We start from the raw sequence: 13684 nt of genomic DNA on the forward strand, positions 1-13684 counted from the left end.
ACCCTTAATATAAGAAAATTAAGGGCAAATGATATTATGACTGTGAGGACACATGGGACACTTCTAATTCCTCACTATTGGCACTTGCAGAAGCAACTGACTCCCCTCCTCTGCCCACCCCAAAATCTTTATTCATGTAGTACTTCAATCTCTCACCATTGATAAACATTTTACACTGCCAGGCTCTCACCATGAACATATCATGGCCCTTAAAGCCTTTTAAATGCACATCAGCACTTTGAGGGGTGTCAGCAATTCTTTATATTATCTGCTGGAGCTATTGGTATCATCACACATGGCTGCTGAAAGTACCTAAATAGCAGCTGCATTCATGGAAGCTTTTGTATGTCATCCATGCTAAAAGAGGTCCTAGTGCACTTAATCAGCAGCCCTCTAAGGTGCCATCAGGACACAGCAAGCCTCTTACTGCCAGTATACCAGGCCACTCATTGGAACTCACTACATATCTAATATGTCACTACAGGTCTGACAGCACTGCCATCCCCTTAATAACATGGAAGAGCCATAACCATTCTCAGCCACTCCGCTGCACCTGTGTTTTTTGTGATACATAGCTGACTAATTCCTCTGTTTTTGTGTTAAACAGCTCCTGAATTTTCTGCAAGAGTTTTCCCAACAAACAATATCGAAAACACATGAAATAGAAAAGCAGTTGGATGATCTGATTCGTGATACAAAAACCACAAATTGTCGCCTTCATAATGTCTTCAATGACTTTCTTATGCTCTCAAATACACAGTTCATAGAGAACGTAAGTATTGAAAAATGTGTATGATTTGTAATCTCATACATTTGCTGTTTGTGGACAGAGGAATGAATGATGTGGTCAGTTGAAGGACTTACCTTTTTGTGAACCGCCTGGTTTAAGAGGTGTGCTGTATAAGATGTCTCAAATTATCCTGCTTTCCTAAAAGCTCGGACCCATTCAAGGATGGTAGTCTAAACAAGCGGTACTGTTGATTTTCAGAGTTTCTGTTTGAGTTTATAACCTTAGACTCGGCAAAGTAAGACTTATTGTGGTGTAATTGACTAAATCATGCAACCCAAAAAAGGAAAATGATGCAAGAAGGGTAATACAGACTATGTGGCATAATATGCAACTAAATACACAGTACGCAGTACTTTAGCTGGCATTCTAATCTTGTTCTTCTGACACTTCAACCCCTACAGATGGTATCTCAAAGCTATAGAAAATACTTGGGTTTCGTAAGATAGAAAACTTACCACACATATTTACCATCAAGTTACCATGTTGTATTTTGTCAGTACTATACTTTGTACCTCCAAGAGTAAAATAAATAGCGTGAAACAAATGGAACACTTCAGTTGCCAAAAAACTTACCTACGTGTACACACTTGTCATAATACCAAACATGGGAAAAGCCAGTAGGTCTCACCTTTGGGACCTATTGGCTTTGCCAATGGTTTGCAACCGTACTGCACAGCATCCTGCGATGCAATGCTATGCAGCATGGCTAAAGAATTAAACAAAACAAAAAAAAAGGTTTTGATACAGCTGAAAAAAAGAAAAAGAAAAAGCTGTGTCCTTATTTAGATATGTGCTAAATGAAACAGTTAAGGGACTGGGCGGTGGAGGGGCCGGAGTAACATGCGGGGGCGTGGGTGAGAGGAAACATCTCAGTGGGGGGGTCGCTGCTGTGGGAAGTAACATAGAGGGCCTGAGTGTGGGGAAGGATATGAAGAGAGCAAAGTGGAGCACCAGGGTGGAGAGCAACATGGAGCTGGTGGGGAGAAACACTTGGCCAAGATAGGAACAGGGATAGAGTGGGGGAGAAGCACACGGACAAAAGAGGATCACTTGAACGGGGCGGGGAGAGACATCTGAGAAACGCATGCACTCTGTGGAGTGCTTAAACAAGAAGAAATAAATAGCACCTGAAAAGCAGAGTAGTGAAAGGACACAAATAATGCATTCGAGCTCAGGGAAGGGGGGTGCAAACACAAGAAGAGTATGGAAAGACCAATACCACACAAGCTAACAATAAGAACCAAGCATGTTAGAGTGAGTGACAAAAAAAGCCAAACAGTGATAAGAAATGGGCAGGCTTCAAGCCCTCTGTAAGCTGACAATGTGTTTATCGACAGAAGGCGCATTTGCTGTCTAGAAGATGAGACTTAAAAACACATCTAGTTGATTTGGAGCCACGTACTTATGTTCAGGCTTTTTTCTCTGAAAGCACATGTAACGATGAGCCTGCAGATCAGACATTGCTTATACATTAACCTCTTAACCAGGGCAAGTCTGGGAGCCTGACCTAGCCCTGGCAAATCTTCAAATAAGGCCTTCCCTGTTGTTTCTTTCTTTCCATTCATATTATTTCTCTCGCTTCATCATGCTTTCCCTTTCTCCTTCTCTTTTTCTTTCTCTTCCTATCTCTGTTTTCCCTGTTCTCGTGTTGCCCCCTGTACCTGGTATTGAAATGGCAAGTCCTGCCGTGCCTTTCACTGACTTACAAACATATATGTGGGGACCAGCATTCTATGTACTTTTTGGTGATGCTGTGTGTTTCTGCCCATAATGTTATTCTGGAATTCCTTTGTATTTTGGCTAGTTCTCTCAACAGACATGGAAACTCAAGAGTTTCTTCATATTATGGCCATCAAAACGCCGCCAGTTTGGAGTAGAGGGCAAGGGGTCAGGAAAAGCAGGTGGTTTCACCCAAGGTGTACCCCCTTGTTGGGTGTGAAAGGTTACTGCACCCTCAGCCTAAGAGAGATGGTGACTGGTGGTGGTAGCTTTGTAAACTGGATTTCTAAGGTGAGTCTACCTACTGCTGCTTCCCAGTAAAATGTTCATCCATCCCCCATAACTAGGTTCTCTTGGCTTCATCATGTCAGGCACCTCTATGAAGTGTATGGGATGTGTGCTGTGGGACCTTCTGAAGCGGTGTGCGTGATGCACAAGATGATGGTTTCCATTCAGTAAAATGGATTTGCCCTAGTTGTCCTCCCAGACACATGCACAACTTTATATGTGGGGGCAGGTTTCCAAACCAATCTTTTGTTTAAGGTATGTTTCTTTTGTCCAAATGAACCTTGCCCATAACCTGTTCCAAATTGGTGCTTTTTCCACAGTAACAGCAATAGATATTGGGTGATGCCTAGGAGCTAACCACAACTCAGTTGACATCAGTAGCATCTGGGTTTACTAGTCTGATGGGTAACTCTGGGCTTTTAAGCCCTCAAAATCTGCGCAACAGGATTGCAGGAGTTTGGGGATTGTTGAATGTTGCTGTCCCTCTGGTTGGTTTGAGCTTCTTGTCTTGGCCTTCAGAACTGTACAAGTGCCGGCCTCTTCCCACTGTATTGGTTTCATCATTGTTGTTTTAGCAATGGGGAAGCCTTCAAAATAATGTGGGAGAGAAGACATCAGAGCAGGAATGGAATCTTTCCTGCGTTACATCTCTCAATACAGTCTACATCCCTTGTGACTCATACATTTAGTATGGTTTTTCACTGTCTTCTCCCCTGTCTTCATCTGATCCTGATACATCTGTTCTTTAACTTTAAGAAAGTTTTATGTTATTATAATACGCGACCTACAGTTTCCCTGGTTGGAAAAGTTATACATGGCATTTTTTTTATTTTTTTTTTAGGAATGAATCCAGGTGTGCAACTTTCTATTGTTTGTCCCTTAGTTAGCTCTTTCTAGTAGACTTTCTTTAGGCACACCCGAAGATTTATAGAATTTCCATTTCAGTATAAATTTGTTGAAATTCAGCAGTAGTGAATTGTTGATTTTTCAAATACCTTGTTTTAAATGTCTGCATTTCATGGGGTATGTGAACATTAATGGTGTGCACACAATGCTTGTGGGTGGCATGGGTATTTGATGATATATGTAATAATGGATATCTTCATGGCTGTGGATTTATAAATATGGCCATATTTGACTGCTGGGGGAGTGTGGGTGTATATTGGTGTTTTTGTGAGCATATAATGAAATGTGTTTGGTCATACATGATGTTTGTGAGTGGCCATGTGATGGTGAGAGGACACACAAATGAGATTGGTGGTTTGGCATGCTATGGTGGGCAACAAATTAATTCTACCTTTGTAAGGAGTTTTCTGTCTCATTCAAAGTAATACTTTATCACTATAGTTGACTTATCCGAGTGACATTACCCTTCCCTCCTTATGAGCAGTGAGAATTAGTTTCCTGTTAAGCATTTTCTTCTCATTCTTACATTTTGAGCACATTGCCAAATAATATTAGCTGTCGGAAGGTTATAGCAGCTACAACACTTTTATTACGTTGAAGGGTGTCTGAACCATATTTGCAGAAGGATTCGGCAGTGACTACAGGACAGGCTGAAAAATCTGCCATAAGTTACATGGCGTGTGCATAGTTTGTGGTAGCAGAAATACTTAGGATGTCTACTCAGGATCAAAGAGTGCGAGCCATTTTGTGCTATTTCCACTTATTGCTAAACAGGTGGAAAATGCCAATGCTTTTCCATGTTGACCTATGGAAACAGGAACTAAAGCTGAGACAATTTTGTTAGTTTATTTTGTGTTTAATGAGCTCTGAAAATGATAACAAAAATGTTTTCTTTATTGTATTGTAATACATGTATTGGTGAGTAATTCTTTATATATTGCTTCTCATTGTGGTGCAAATGTTCCCTATTTGCAGCTTGTTTCATAATTGTTAATCTTTTTTATACTCTACATGTCACAGTATTTTAATATTTCTACCTTGTTTTGTACAGAGGGTGTATGATGAAGAAGTTGCAGAACCCATTCCAAAACCTGATACAGGAGATAAGCAAGATCAGGTACTTTATTGGGTGTTGATCTTTAACGGAAGTTATTTTTTATTGTACTAAATTGGATGAAGTTGATCTAAATGGTACCTTAGCATGCAGGTTTGCGTTTGCCCAGCCATCAACTCAAGATTTTATTTTGTGTCTGAAAAATGAAAAGCACAACAAATTTTAAAATGTAACTGATACTTCTACTTGCACTTTGTCATTCTCTTCTCTCTATGCTCTAGTTTCGCTGTACTCATTACAAGCCCTCTTGAGGTAACCCCCTGCATATTTCCTGCCTCTTATATATGATCCTATTGCCAAATCTCCTCTTTGACTTATCTGCCTATCTTCCTTTACACCTCTTAATTTGTGATTAGGTTTTTCCTACTTCTATGTCTGAATTTCCTACCCTGACTCTAAAATAACATCTTATTCATGACACTTCTGCTGCCATGGTTTATTAGTTTTATCTTTTGGATCCTTTCACCATTTTAGCCTGGCTCTTCCTTGTCATAAATGTGTTACACCCTGCATTTGTCCCTTGGCCCCCTTCTTCAAATGTTGCACATATATCCACAGTATTCAAATTTAGATCTCCTCCTTTATTTTCAAATCTGTATATTATCCACTTAGTTTTTATTCAAGCTACTTTAATGCATGCAGTCACCAACATTAACATTTTCTAAAATGTAACTCACTAATTAAAATGTATTTATTTCACTTCAATCTCACTCCTTCGTATCCTGCATGCCTCACCAATTTCACCTACTTCAAAAATAGATTGCACTATTGTTTGTTTAAACTGGGCCCACTATCTCCTTTTTACCCCTTCCTGAGCAAAAAGTTTACCAATACAAATTCCTACTGTCTAGTATTTGAAAGTAAACTGTTAAAAAATGGATTTGTCGTTGGCAGAAGTATGCACCCTGTCCAAGCAGAAACCACAATCTTAGTACGGGAGGGCCGGACCACACCCTAACTCAGTGGTTCCCAAACTGTGCGCCGCGGCTCCTTGGTGCGCCGTCAAAATTAGCCAGGGGCGCCGCACACAGTCTGGAAACCACTCGGAGGTGCTTTTAATCGGTAGCTTTTCACCGTGGTTTTGGAAACAAAAACCCCTGCATTAATTATTGTGACCAGCGGAGGGCGCCAGAGTACCATTAATAATATCCCTATGACAAAAGAAAAGAAATAGTTTAAAATAAATGGTTTTCAGGAACCTGAACGAGAGAATTAAGAAGTCAAACTGTAAATAGTGTAGGTACAGGTACAGGCTGGGATTACGTTCCCCCACCCGCCAAAAAAAAGTAACATAATGGGGAGCCGTGGCCAACACGGCCAATAGGTCAAAGGAGCCGGGGATCGAAAAAGTTTGGGAACCACTGCCCTAACTTGACCTGTGTTCACCCTCTGGGAGCTTGTCACTGAGCAGGCAGGCTTAACTTAAAGTATTTGTGCAACACTTCAAACAATAAAATAGTGAAAACACCACACACAAAGATACTACACCTGGTTTTAAAAATAGAGCTTTATTTCATAAACCGAACAAGCCAAAATAACAAAAATCCGACAGTACACTGTTACAAATTGAATAAACTGAGGTGTAGTGCTTAAAAGCATAAAGCGCCCGCCGGGACTATCTGGTAGCACTAGATGGGGACAAAGTCAAAGGTTCAGGCCAGTCGGATAGAACATAAGTCCGCTACAGGAACCCATTGAGGTCTGCTGAACAAAAGTATCTTTAGCCTGGTTGCGTCTTTGTTTGAGGATGCAGGAAGCAGGTTGAAGAGGTGAATCAATGCTGATCCCTGCAGTGAAGGCAATGCGTCGATCCTTCCCACACAGTATTAAAAATGTGTCGATTTTCTCTATGCAACAGCGACAATGTGTCTGGTACGCTCGTTACAATCCACACAACAGGGGCGATGCTCTGGTTCCGATCTGCGCAGCAGCAGCAATGCATTGGGTCTGGCTGAAACAGCAAAACCCACTTCCAAGGGCCTAGACAGGATTGGCACCACTTGACAGGGAAAGACTCACAGTTGGCAGAGTCTAGGTGCTGTAGTAGTGCTTGTAAGTCTTATTTATCCCTGAGATTCAGAAAACCGGACGCAAGCCAGCATGCCCTTGGAGTCACTTTGAGTCTGGGTTGGAGAGATGCAGGTCCAGTCCTGCTCACTACCAGGCAAGGAGGACCACAGATCAGCACAGTAGAGCAGAGGTCCAGCAGAGTAGTAGTCTAGCAGAGTTGCATTTCTTGAAGCAGCACAGCAGTGTACTGAGTTGGTGGTGTCTAAGGGCAGTATTTATACACAGTTGTGTCTTCAATAAAAAGGTTTCCCTGCCTGCACTCACTGCAAGTGTCCACAAGGCCCTAGCTGGGGTGCAACAACGTCTCCCACCCTTCCCGTGTACCAGAAGGGGCCAGGCATCAGCTAACGCCCTCTTAAGCACTGTATCATACCTGCAGCATGGGTGCCTTCAGTGAAGCAGTTTCCCTCCTCGCACTCACCACAAGTGTCCACGAGACCTTGGCTGGGATGGGACTATGTACCCCAGCATTCCCTGCACAAGGAGTGACAAGGCAGCAGCTGTGGTGCTCGGAAGTGCTGCATCATACCCACAGCACAAGTGTCTTCAGTGAAGCTGTTTCCCTGCCCGCGCTCACCGCAGGTGTCAATGATTCCCTGGCTGGGGTGGGAATACTGTGAGGAGCTGGCCTGGTTTGTACTGGGTACCCAAGGTACTTACACCTTATACCAAGTTCAGTTATCCACCTTAGTGAAACGTAGGCAGTGTCAAGCACCTTAGGCTGTCTGTGGGTAGCTGTAGCAGAGCAGCCAAGGCTGAACTAGGAGACATGCAAAGCTCTTGCAATACCACTATAGTCACACAGTACTGATACACAAGAAAGACAATCGTCCGTGTTACCAAAAATAAAGGTTCTGTTATTTTAGTGACACAAGGTCAAAAATATCTTAGAGGCAATACTCCTTCTGGAGGTAAGTATTATACACAATATATACACTAGACACCAAAATAAGGTAAGTAAACAGTTCTAGAATTGTGCAAACAGTGAAAAACACCATAGGTTGTAATGGGCCTAGGGGCAACACAAACCATACACTAAAATAGTAGCATGCGAATGTCTGTTCCCCCCTAGGCAGGTTTAGTGTTTAGAGGGGCTCTGGGAGCGTAGGAAAACACCAATTGTGAGTAAATTACCCCACCCTAGAGCCCAGGAAGCAGGAGTACAGTACAGCAAGTTTCCTCAGAACACACTAGAACTCATGGTAAACGATTATGCAAAAACCAAGCAATACTGGAAGAAACCAACAATGGATTCCTGGACCTGAAGACCTGTGGAGAGAGGAGACAAAGTCCAGGAAGAACATGAGCCCCTGCTAACCCGGATGAAGCTGCAAAAGTGGATCCTCCAGTTGGAAGAAGAAGTCAGAAACGCACCAAAGAAGACCAGTGCGAGTTCCTAGTTGGTGCAAGAGATGTCATTGGATGCAGGCTGGTTTTCGTAGTTGCATTCCGCCCAAAAGCCTTGGCTCACGCAAATGTCGCGGTTAGGCAGGAAAAGGCGCTACTTGGGCCCAGGAGGGACCTGGGTGCCTCAACTCTGACTGGGGAGGCAGAGGACGGTACTCAGCACTTTAGAGAGCCATCAGAAGACCAGGCAGCACCCACAGGAGTCCCAGAACACGTGGACAAAGGAGTTGCAGAATGAGGATGTTGCAGCACTACACAAAAGGATCCCACGCCACCGGACAACAACTCTGAGAGCTGAGCGTCGCAGAATAAAGTTCCGGGAACCTGGGCTACACTGTACATGAAGGATTTCTGGAAGATGTGCACAGAAGCCCAAGGAGCTGCAGAAGACGCGGTGCCCAAGGGGACTGTCTGGCATGGGGAGGCAAGCCCTTACCTCCACAAAATGTGGACAGCTGGACCTTAGAACAGTCAGGGTCACTTCAGTCCACCACCTGTGTTCCAGGGATCATGCTCGTAGACAGGAGAGGAGTCCCAGAGTACCGGTTGTCGTTGCAGCGAGGTGCCTTCTGAAGCAGGGAAGAGACTGTCACTCCACAGGAGATTCCTTTAGTCCTTGTGGTGCAGAATGAAGACAGGCAGTCCTTTGAGCGCGCACAACCTGGAAACTGTTGCAGTTGCTGGCTGGAGCTGAAGTTGCAGGGTCACAGTAGCCTTTCTGGATACTTTGTTGCAGTTACAGCAGTCCTGAAGCAGTCTGCTGTTGATCCGACAGTCAGAAGCTAAAGCAGAGGAGTCCTGGTGGAGACTTGCAAACCGAATCTGAGGAAACACCCAGAGGAAAGACCCTAAATAGCCTTGAGAGGGGTACTGGCTACCTAACCAGATTTTCACCTACCAGGAGGGGTCTCAGACGTCCCCTGCTGGCACTGGCCACTCAGATGCTCCCAGAGGGTCCCCACCCCTTGGAATCCAAGATGGCTAATGCCAGGAACACTTTGGATGAGCTCTGGGCACCACCCCTAGGGTGGTGATGGACAGGGGAGTGGTCATCTGCTTTCCTTTGTCCAGTTTTGTGCCAGAGCAGGGACTGGTGGGTCTCTGAACCGGTGTAGACTGGATTATGCATGGAGGGCACCGTTTGTGTCCTTCAAAGTGTTTACAGAGGCTCTGGGAGATACCCCTCCCAAGCCTGTAATACCTTTTCCCAATGTAAGAGGGTGTAACACCCCTCTCCTAAAGGAAATGCATTGTTCTCTTTTCCTGGGGATTGAGCTGCTCAGACCCCAGGAGGGCAGAAACCTGTCTGTGTTGTGGCAGCAGCTGGGGCTGCACTGGAAACCTCAGAGAGCTGGTTTGGCAGTACTGAGGGCCCATGGTGGAGCCCCCAGGGTGCATGGAATTGTTCCCCCATACCAGACGTGAATTGGACGTTCAATTTCGCAATCCTAGACGCCTCCATGGCCATATTTGGAGTTACCGTGGTGAAGCTACAAGTATGTATTGACATACATGTAGTGCACGCTTATAATGGTGTCGCCGCACTCACGAAGTCAGGGAAATTGGTCCTCCACAATGTGGGGGCACCTTTGCATGTGGAAGGGTGCCCTTACACACAGTAACATTGCACCTAGCCTTCAGTAACTGAAGGTTGGACATATAGGTGATTTATAAGTTACCTGGTGGAGTGAAAATGGCTGTGTGCCCTATTTCACTCAGGGTGCAGTGGCAGTCCTGAAGGAGTGTTTCTGAGCTCCTTATGGGTGCCAAAAGAAATGCTGCAACCCATATGGATCTCCTGGAACCCCAATGCCCTGGGTACCTAGGTACCATATACTAGGGACTTATAAAGGGGGTCCAGTGTGCCAATCAGAATTTGAATATGGAGTCACTAATCTATAGTGACAAATTTGGTAAGTAGAGAGAGCATAAACACTGGACTTCTGGTTACCAGAACCTCAGTTTCACAGTCAAGCATGCTGACAACACAGTTAAATACACTGACATATAGGCCACAACTTATGAGCATTGGGGTCCTGACTAGCAGGATCCCAATGAGACAGTAAAACACACTGACAAACAGGTAGAAATTGGGGGTAACATGCCAAGAAGGATGATGCTTTCCTACCCAACCCCCCAACCCCCCTCCCTCAAACGAGAGACAATAAGGCTAACCTTACCCAGATGAGTTCTCATTGTCTAACTGGAAATAACTGGAGAGTCGATCTGCATTGGAGTGGTTACTCCCAGGTCTATGGTCTACTGTAAAGTCCATCCCCTGAAGGGAAATGGAGCACCCCAACAATTTAGGGTTTTTTCCTTTCATGCGTTTTAACCATAAGAGAGGTTTGTGGTCTGTCTGAAATATGAAGTGAGTCCCAAATGAGTATGGTATCAGCTTCTTCAGGGCCCAGACCACAGCAAAGGCCTCCCTCTCTATGGCTGACCATTGCTTTTCTCCAGGGGTCAGCCGCCTACTGATAAAAGCAACCGGTTGATCCTGGCCCTCTGAGTTCAGTGTGAAAGCTCTGCCCCAACCCCCAGTCCAGAAGCATCTGTCTGGACAATGAATTTTTAGGACAGGTGCAGTATAGATAGCCTGCTTAAGCTCCTTAAAAGCTCTTTGACAGCTGGTAAACACCTTTTTGGGCTTCTTCTTAGAGGTGAGGTCATTAAGAGTGGCAACAATGAAGCCATAGTTCTGAATGAACCTCCTGTAATACCCAGTGAGACCAAGAAAGGCTCTGACCTTGGTCTGACTAGTGGTGGGAGCCCAGTCCAAAATTGTCTGGATCTTCCCCTGTAGTGGTTCAGTCAGTTCCCCACCAACTAGGTATTCCAGATAAACCACTTTCCCCTGCCCTATCTGGCATTTAGACGCCTTGATAGTGAGGCCTGCATTTTGCAGGGCCTCTAAAACTTTTCACATGTATACCAGGTGATCTTCCCAGGTGGAGCTAAATACAGAAATATTATCTAGATATGCTGCACTAAATGCTTCCAGACCTTGGGGGACTGTGTTCACCAGCCTTTGGAAAGTGGCAGGTGCATTTCTCAGATCAAAGGGCATAACTGTGAATTTATAATGCCCTCCAATGGTTGAAAAAGCCATTTTTAGTTTAGCATCATCTGATAATTTTATCTGCCAATACCCTGCAGTCAAATCAAAGGTGCTTAGATACTTAGCAGATAGCAGTGTATCTCTTAGCTCATCTTCCCTGGGTATAGGGTGAGCATCTGTTTTTGTAACTGTATTGAGCCCTCTGTAGTCTACACAAAACCTCATTTTCCTTTTTCCATTTTGACTATGAGGTGTGGGGACAAGCACCACTGGACTGGGCCAGGGGCTGTGTGAGTGCTCAATTACTCCTAGGTCCACTCCTTTTTGGGGTACCTTCCTGAATACAAAAAGAAGGCATTGCAGGAGGACATCCCAGCTCCTTAGTTTTTTCAGAGTCTGACAATATCACCCCTACCCTTTCTAAGGGCACCCCCAACCATAGGCAGTGGGATTAAGGAGGCCTTTGGGGTGCCACCAGTTTTGCCACTGGCCTGGCAAGTGACACAAGAGTGACAGACCTCTTTTGTGTCATCTGACATGTGAGGCCAGTGAAAGGGAGTGACAAGTCTGTCGAGGTCTTACTTTGCCCCAGATGTCCAGCCATGGAAATATCATCTGCAAGAGTTAGGAGGGATTCCCTATAGTGCAAGGGGATGACCAGGCTCCTGGTAGCACCAGACTTTGGTTCCCTTGCCTCTGTATAAAGGAGATTTGTGACTCACAGTGTTTTTTTGGGAGAACAATCTCCTTGTGGCACCAGGTTTAGTGTGCCTTGCTTCAGTATAGAGGAGATTATTCTCCCAGTAAACACTGTGGCTGTCATTGACATCCCCATTCTGCTGTTTGACAACTTGCTGTCTTAGACCCTCTAGTGTGGGACAGGTCTGCTTTGCCACACTCAGTACCTCCCTGGCAGGACCCCTGCACCCAAGAGGTCAGCTGTGTCAGCCTGAAGTTCCTCTGGTGTAGGGGCTGCACAAGGAGCTGTCTCCTCCTCATCAGAAGGGGAATCATCTTGAGAGGGAAGGATAGTGGACAAGGGTTTGCCCTTTCTACCCCTGGTTTTCAGGAGCACTTGGTCCATTGTTCCAAGATCCACATTTCCCTGTACTCTTTGCTTCTTGGCCTGAGCCCGGGTAAGAGCAAAGATTTGCCCTGGAATGCTGGGCCTCCAACTCCACTTCAGCCCAAGTTGAAGTCTCCAAATCATTGCCTAGCAGAAATTCTACGAGTAAGTCAATGGCTACCACAACTTTCTTTGGACCAGTAACCCCTCCCCACACCTCCTTCCCCCAATTGAGATTTACAACAGCCATGAGGTGGCCAACAGTGTTGTTGTGGGCATCACTAACTTGGTACTGATGACCAAGTAGGTGTTACTCAGGGGCAACCAGTTTCTCCTTCTCCATCACCATAGTGACACTAGCACCTCCGTCCCTGTAGGCCTCAACCTGAATACCATTTATTAGGGGTAGTTGCTTGTACTTATCCATATCAAGGGGACAAGCAACTAAGGTGGCAAGATCAATGCTACCATCAAAGACTAAAACGGCTTCAGTGGTCTCCCTAACTAGACCAACCCCCACTACATTACCAAAAGTGAGCCCAGCTACACCCTTTGTTTGGCTATTTGTAGAGTTTTTCTTACCGCCACTAGTGGAAGCAGTGGGGTTGCGGTGGTGGGAGGTTTGGTGTTTCTCTTGAGACAAGTAGGATCACTTGCCCAATGACCTTTTGATTTTACACAAATAACACCAAAACTTATTCTGATAGTTAAAAGAGGATTTGGGCCCAGTACCCCCAGAGGATTTTTGTGGGCCTGATGAAGACTCTGACGACTTTTTATCTTTGTTGTGAGAAAGTAGCTTCTTTCTAGCATGGTTACCTCCACTTTTGGCCTGTTTGTGAGTGTGTCAGTGTGTTTTTACTCTCTCACTGGTATCCTGCCAGCCAGGACCCAGTGCTCATAGTTTGTGGCCCAATGTGTGTGTTGTCAGTAGTGCTTAACTGTGTCACTGAGGCTCAGCTAACCAGAACTTCAGTGCTTGTGCTCTCTCCGCTTCCAAATTAGTCACTATAGTTTAGTGACTTCATTTACCAATTCCAATTGGCACACTGGACCCCCATTATAAGTCCCTAGTATATGGTACCTAGGTACTCGGGGCATTAGGGTTCCAGTAGATCCTTATGGGCTGCAGCATTTCTTTTGCCACCTGTAAAGAGCTCTGTTAAACCCTTCCACAGGCCTGCCACTGCACTCTGCATGAAATAGTGCACACGTTATTTCACAGCCATTTTCATTGCACTTAAGTAACTTGTAAGTCATCTA

General features: G+C 44.9%; 1 protein-coding gene across 7 annotated transcripts in view; it reads left to right on the forward strand.

Annotated features, from left to right (window-relative positions):
* The window catches only part of LOC138300721 (WASH complex subunit 2-like), a 780011-nt gene that overhangs the window by 20529 nt on the left and 745798 nt on the right, over window positions 1-13684 (forward strand). For all 7 annotated transcript variants that reach the window (XM_069240414.1, XM_069240416.1, XM_069240417.1 and 4 more), the window contains exons 2-3: window positions 608-772; window positions 4755-4820. In XM_069240414.1, the coding sequence (XP_069096515.1) occupies window positions 608-772; window positions 4755-4820 (231 nt within the window). The remainder of the gene's footprint in view (window positions 1-607; window positions 773-4754; window positions 4821-13684) is intronic.

This window comes from Pleurodeles waltl, chromosome 6 (assembly GCF_031143425.1).
Source record: "Pleurodeles waltl isolate 20211129_DDA chromosome 6, aPleWal1.hap1.20221129, whole genome shotgun sequence".
Lineage (NCBI taxonomy): Eukaryota > Metazoa > Chordata > Amphibia > Caudata > Salamandridae > Pleurodeles > Pleurodeles waltl.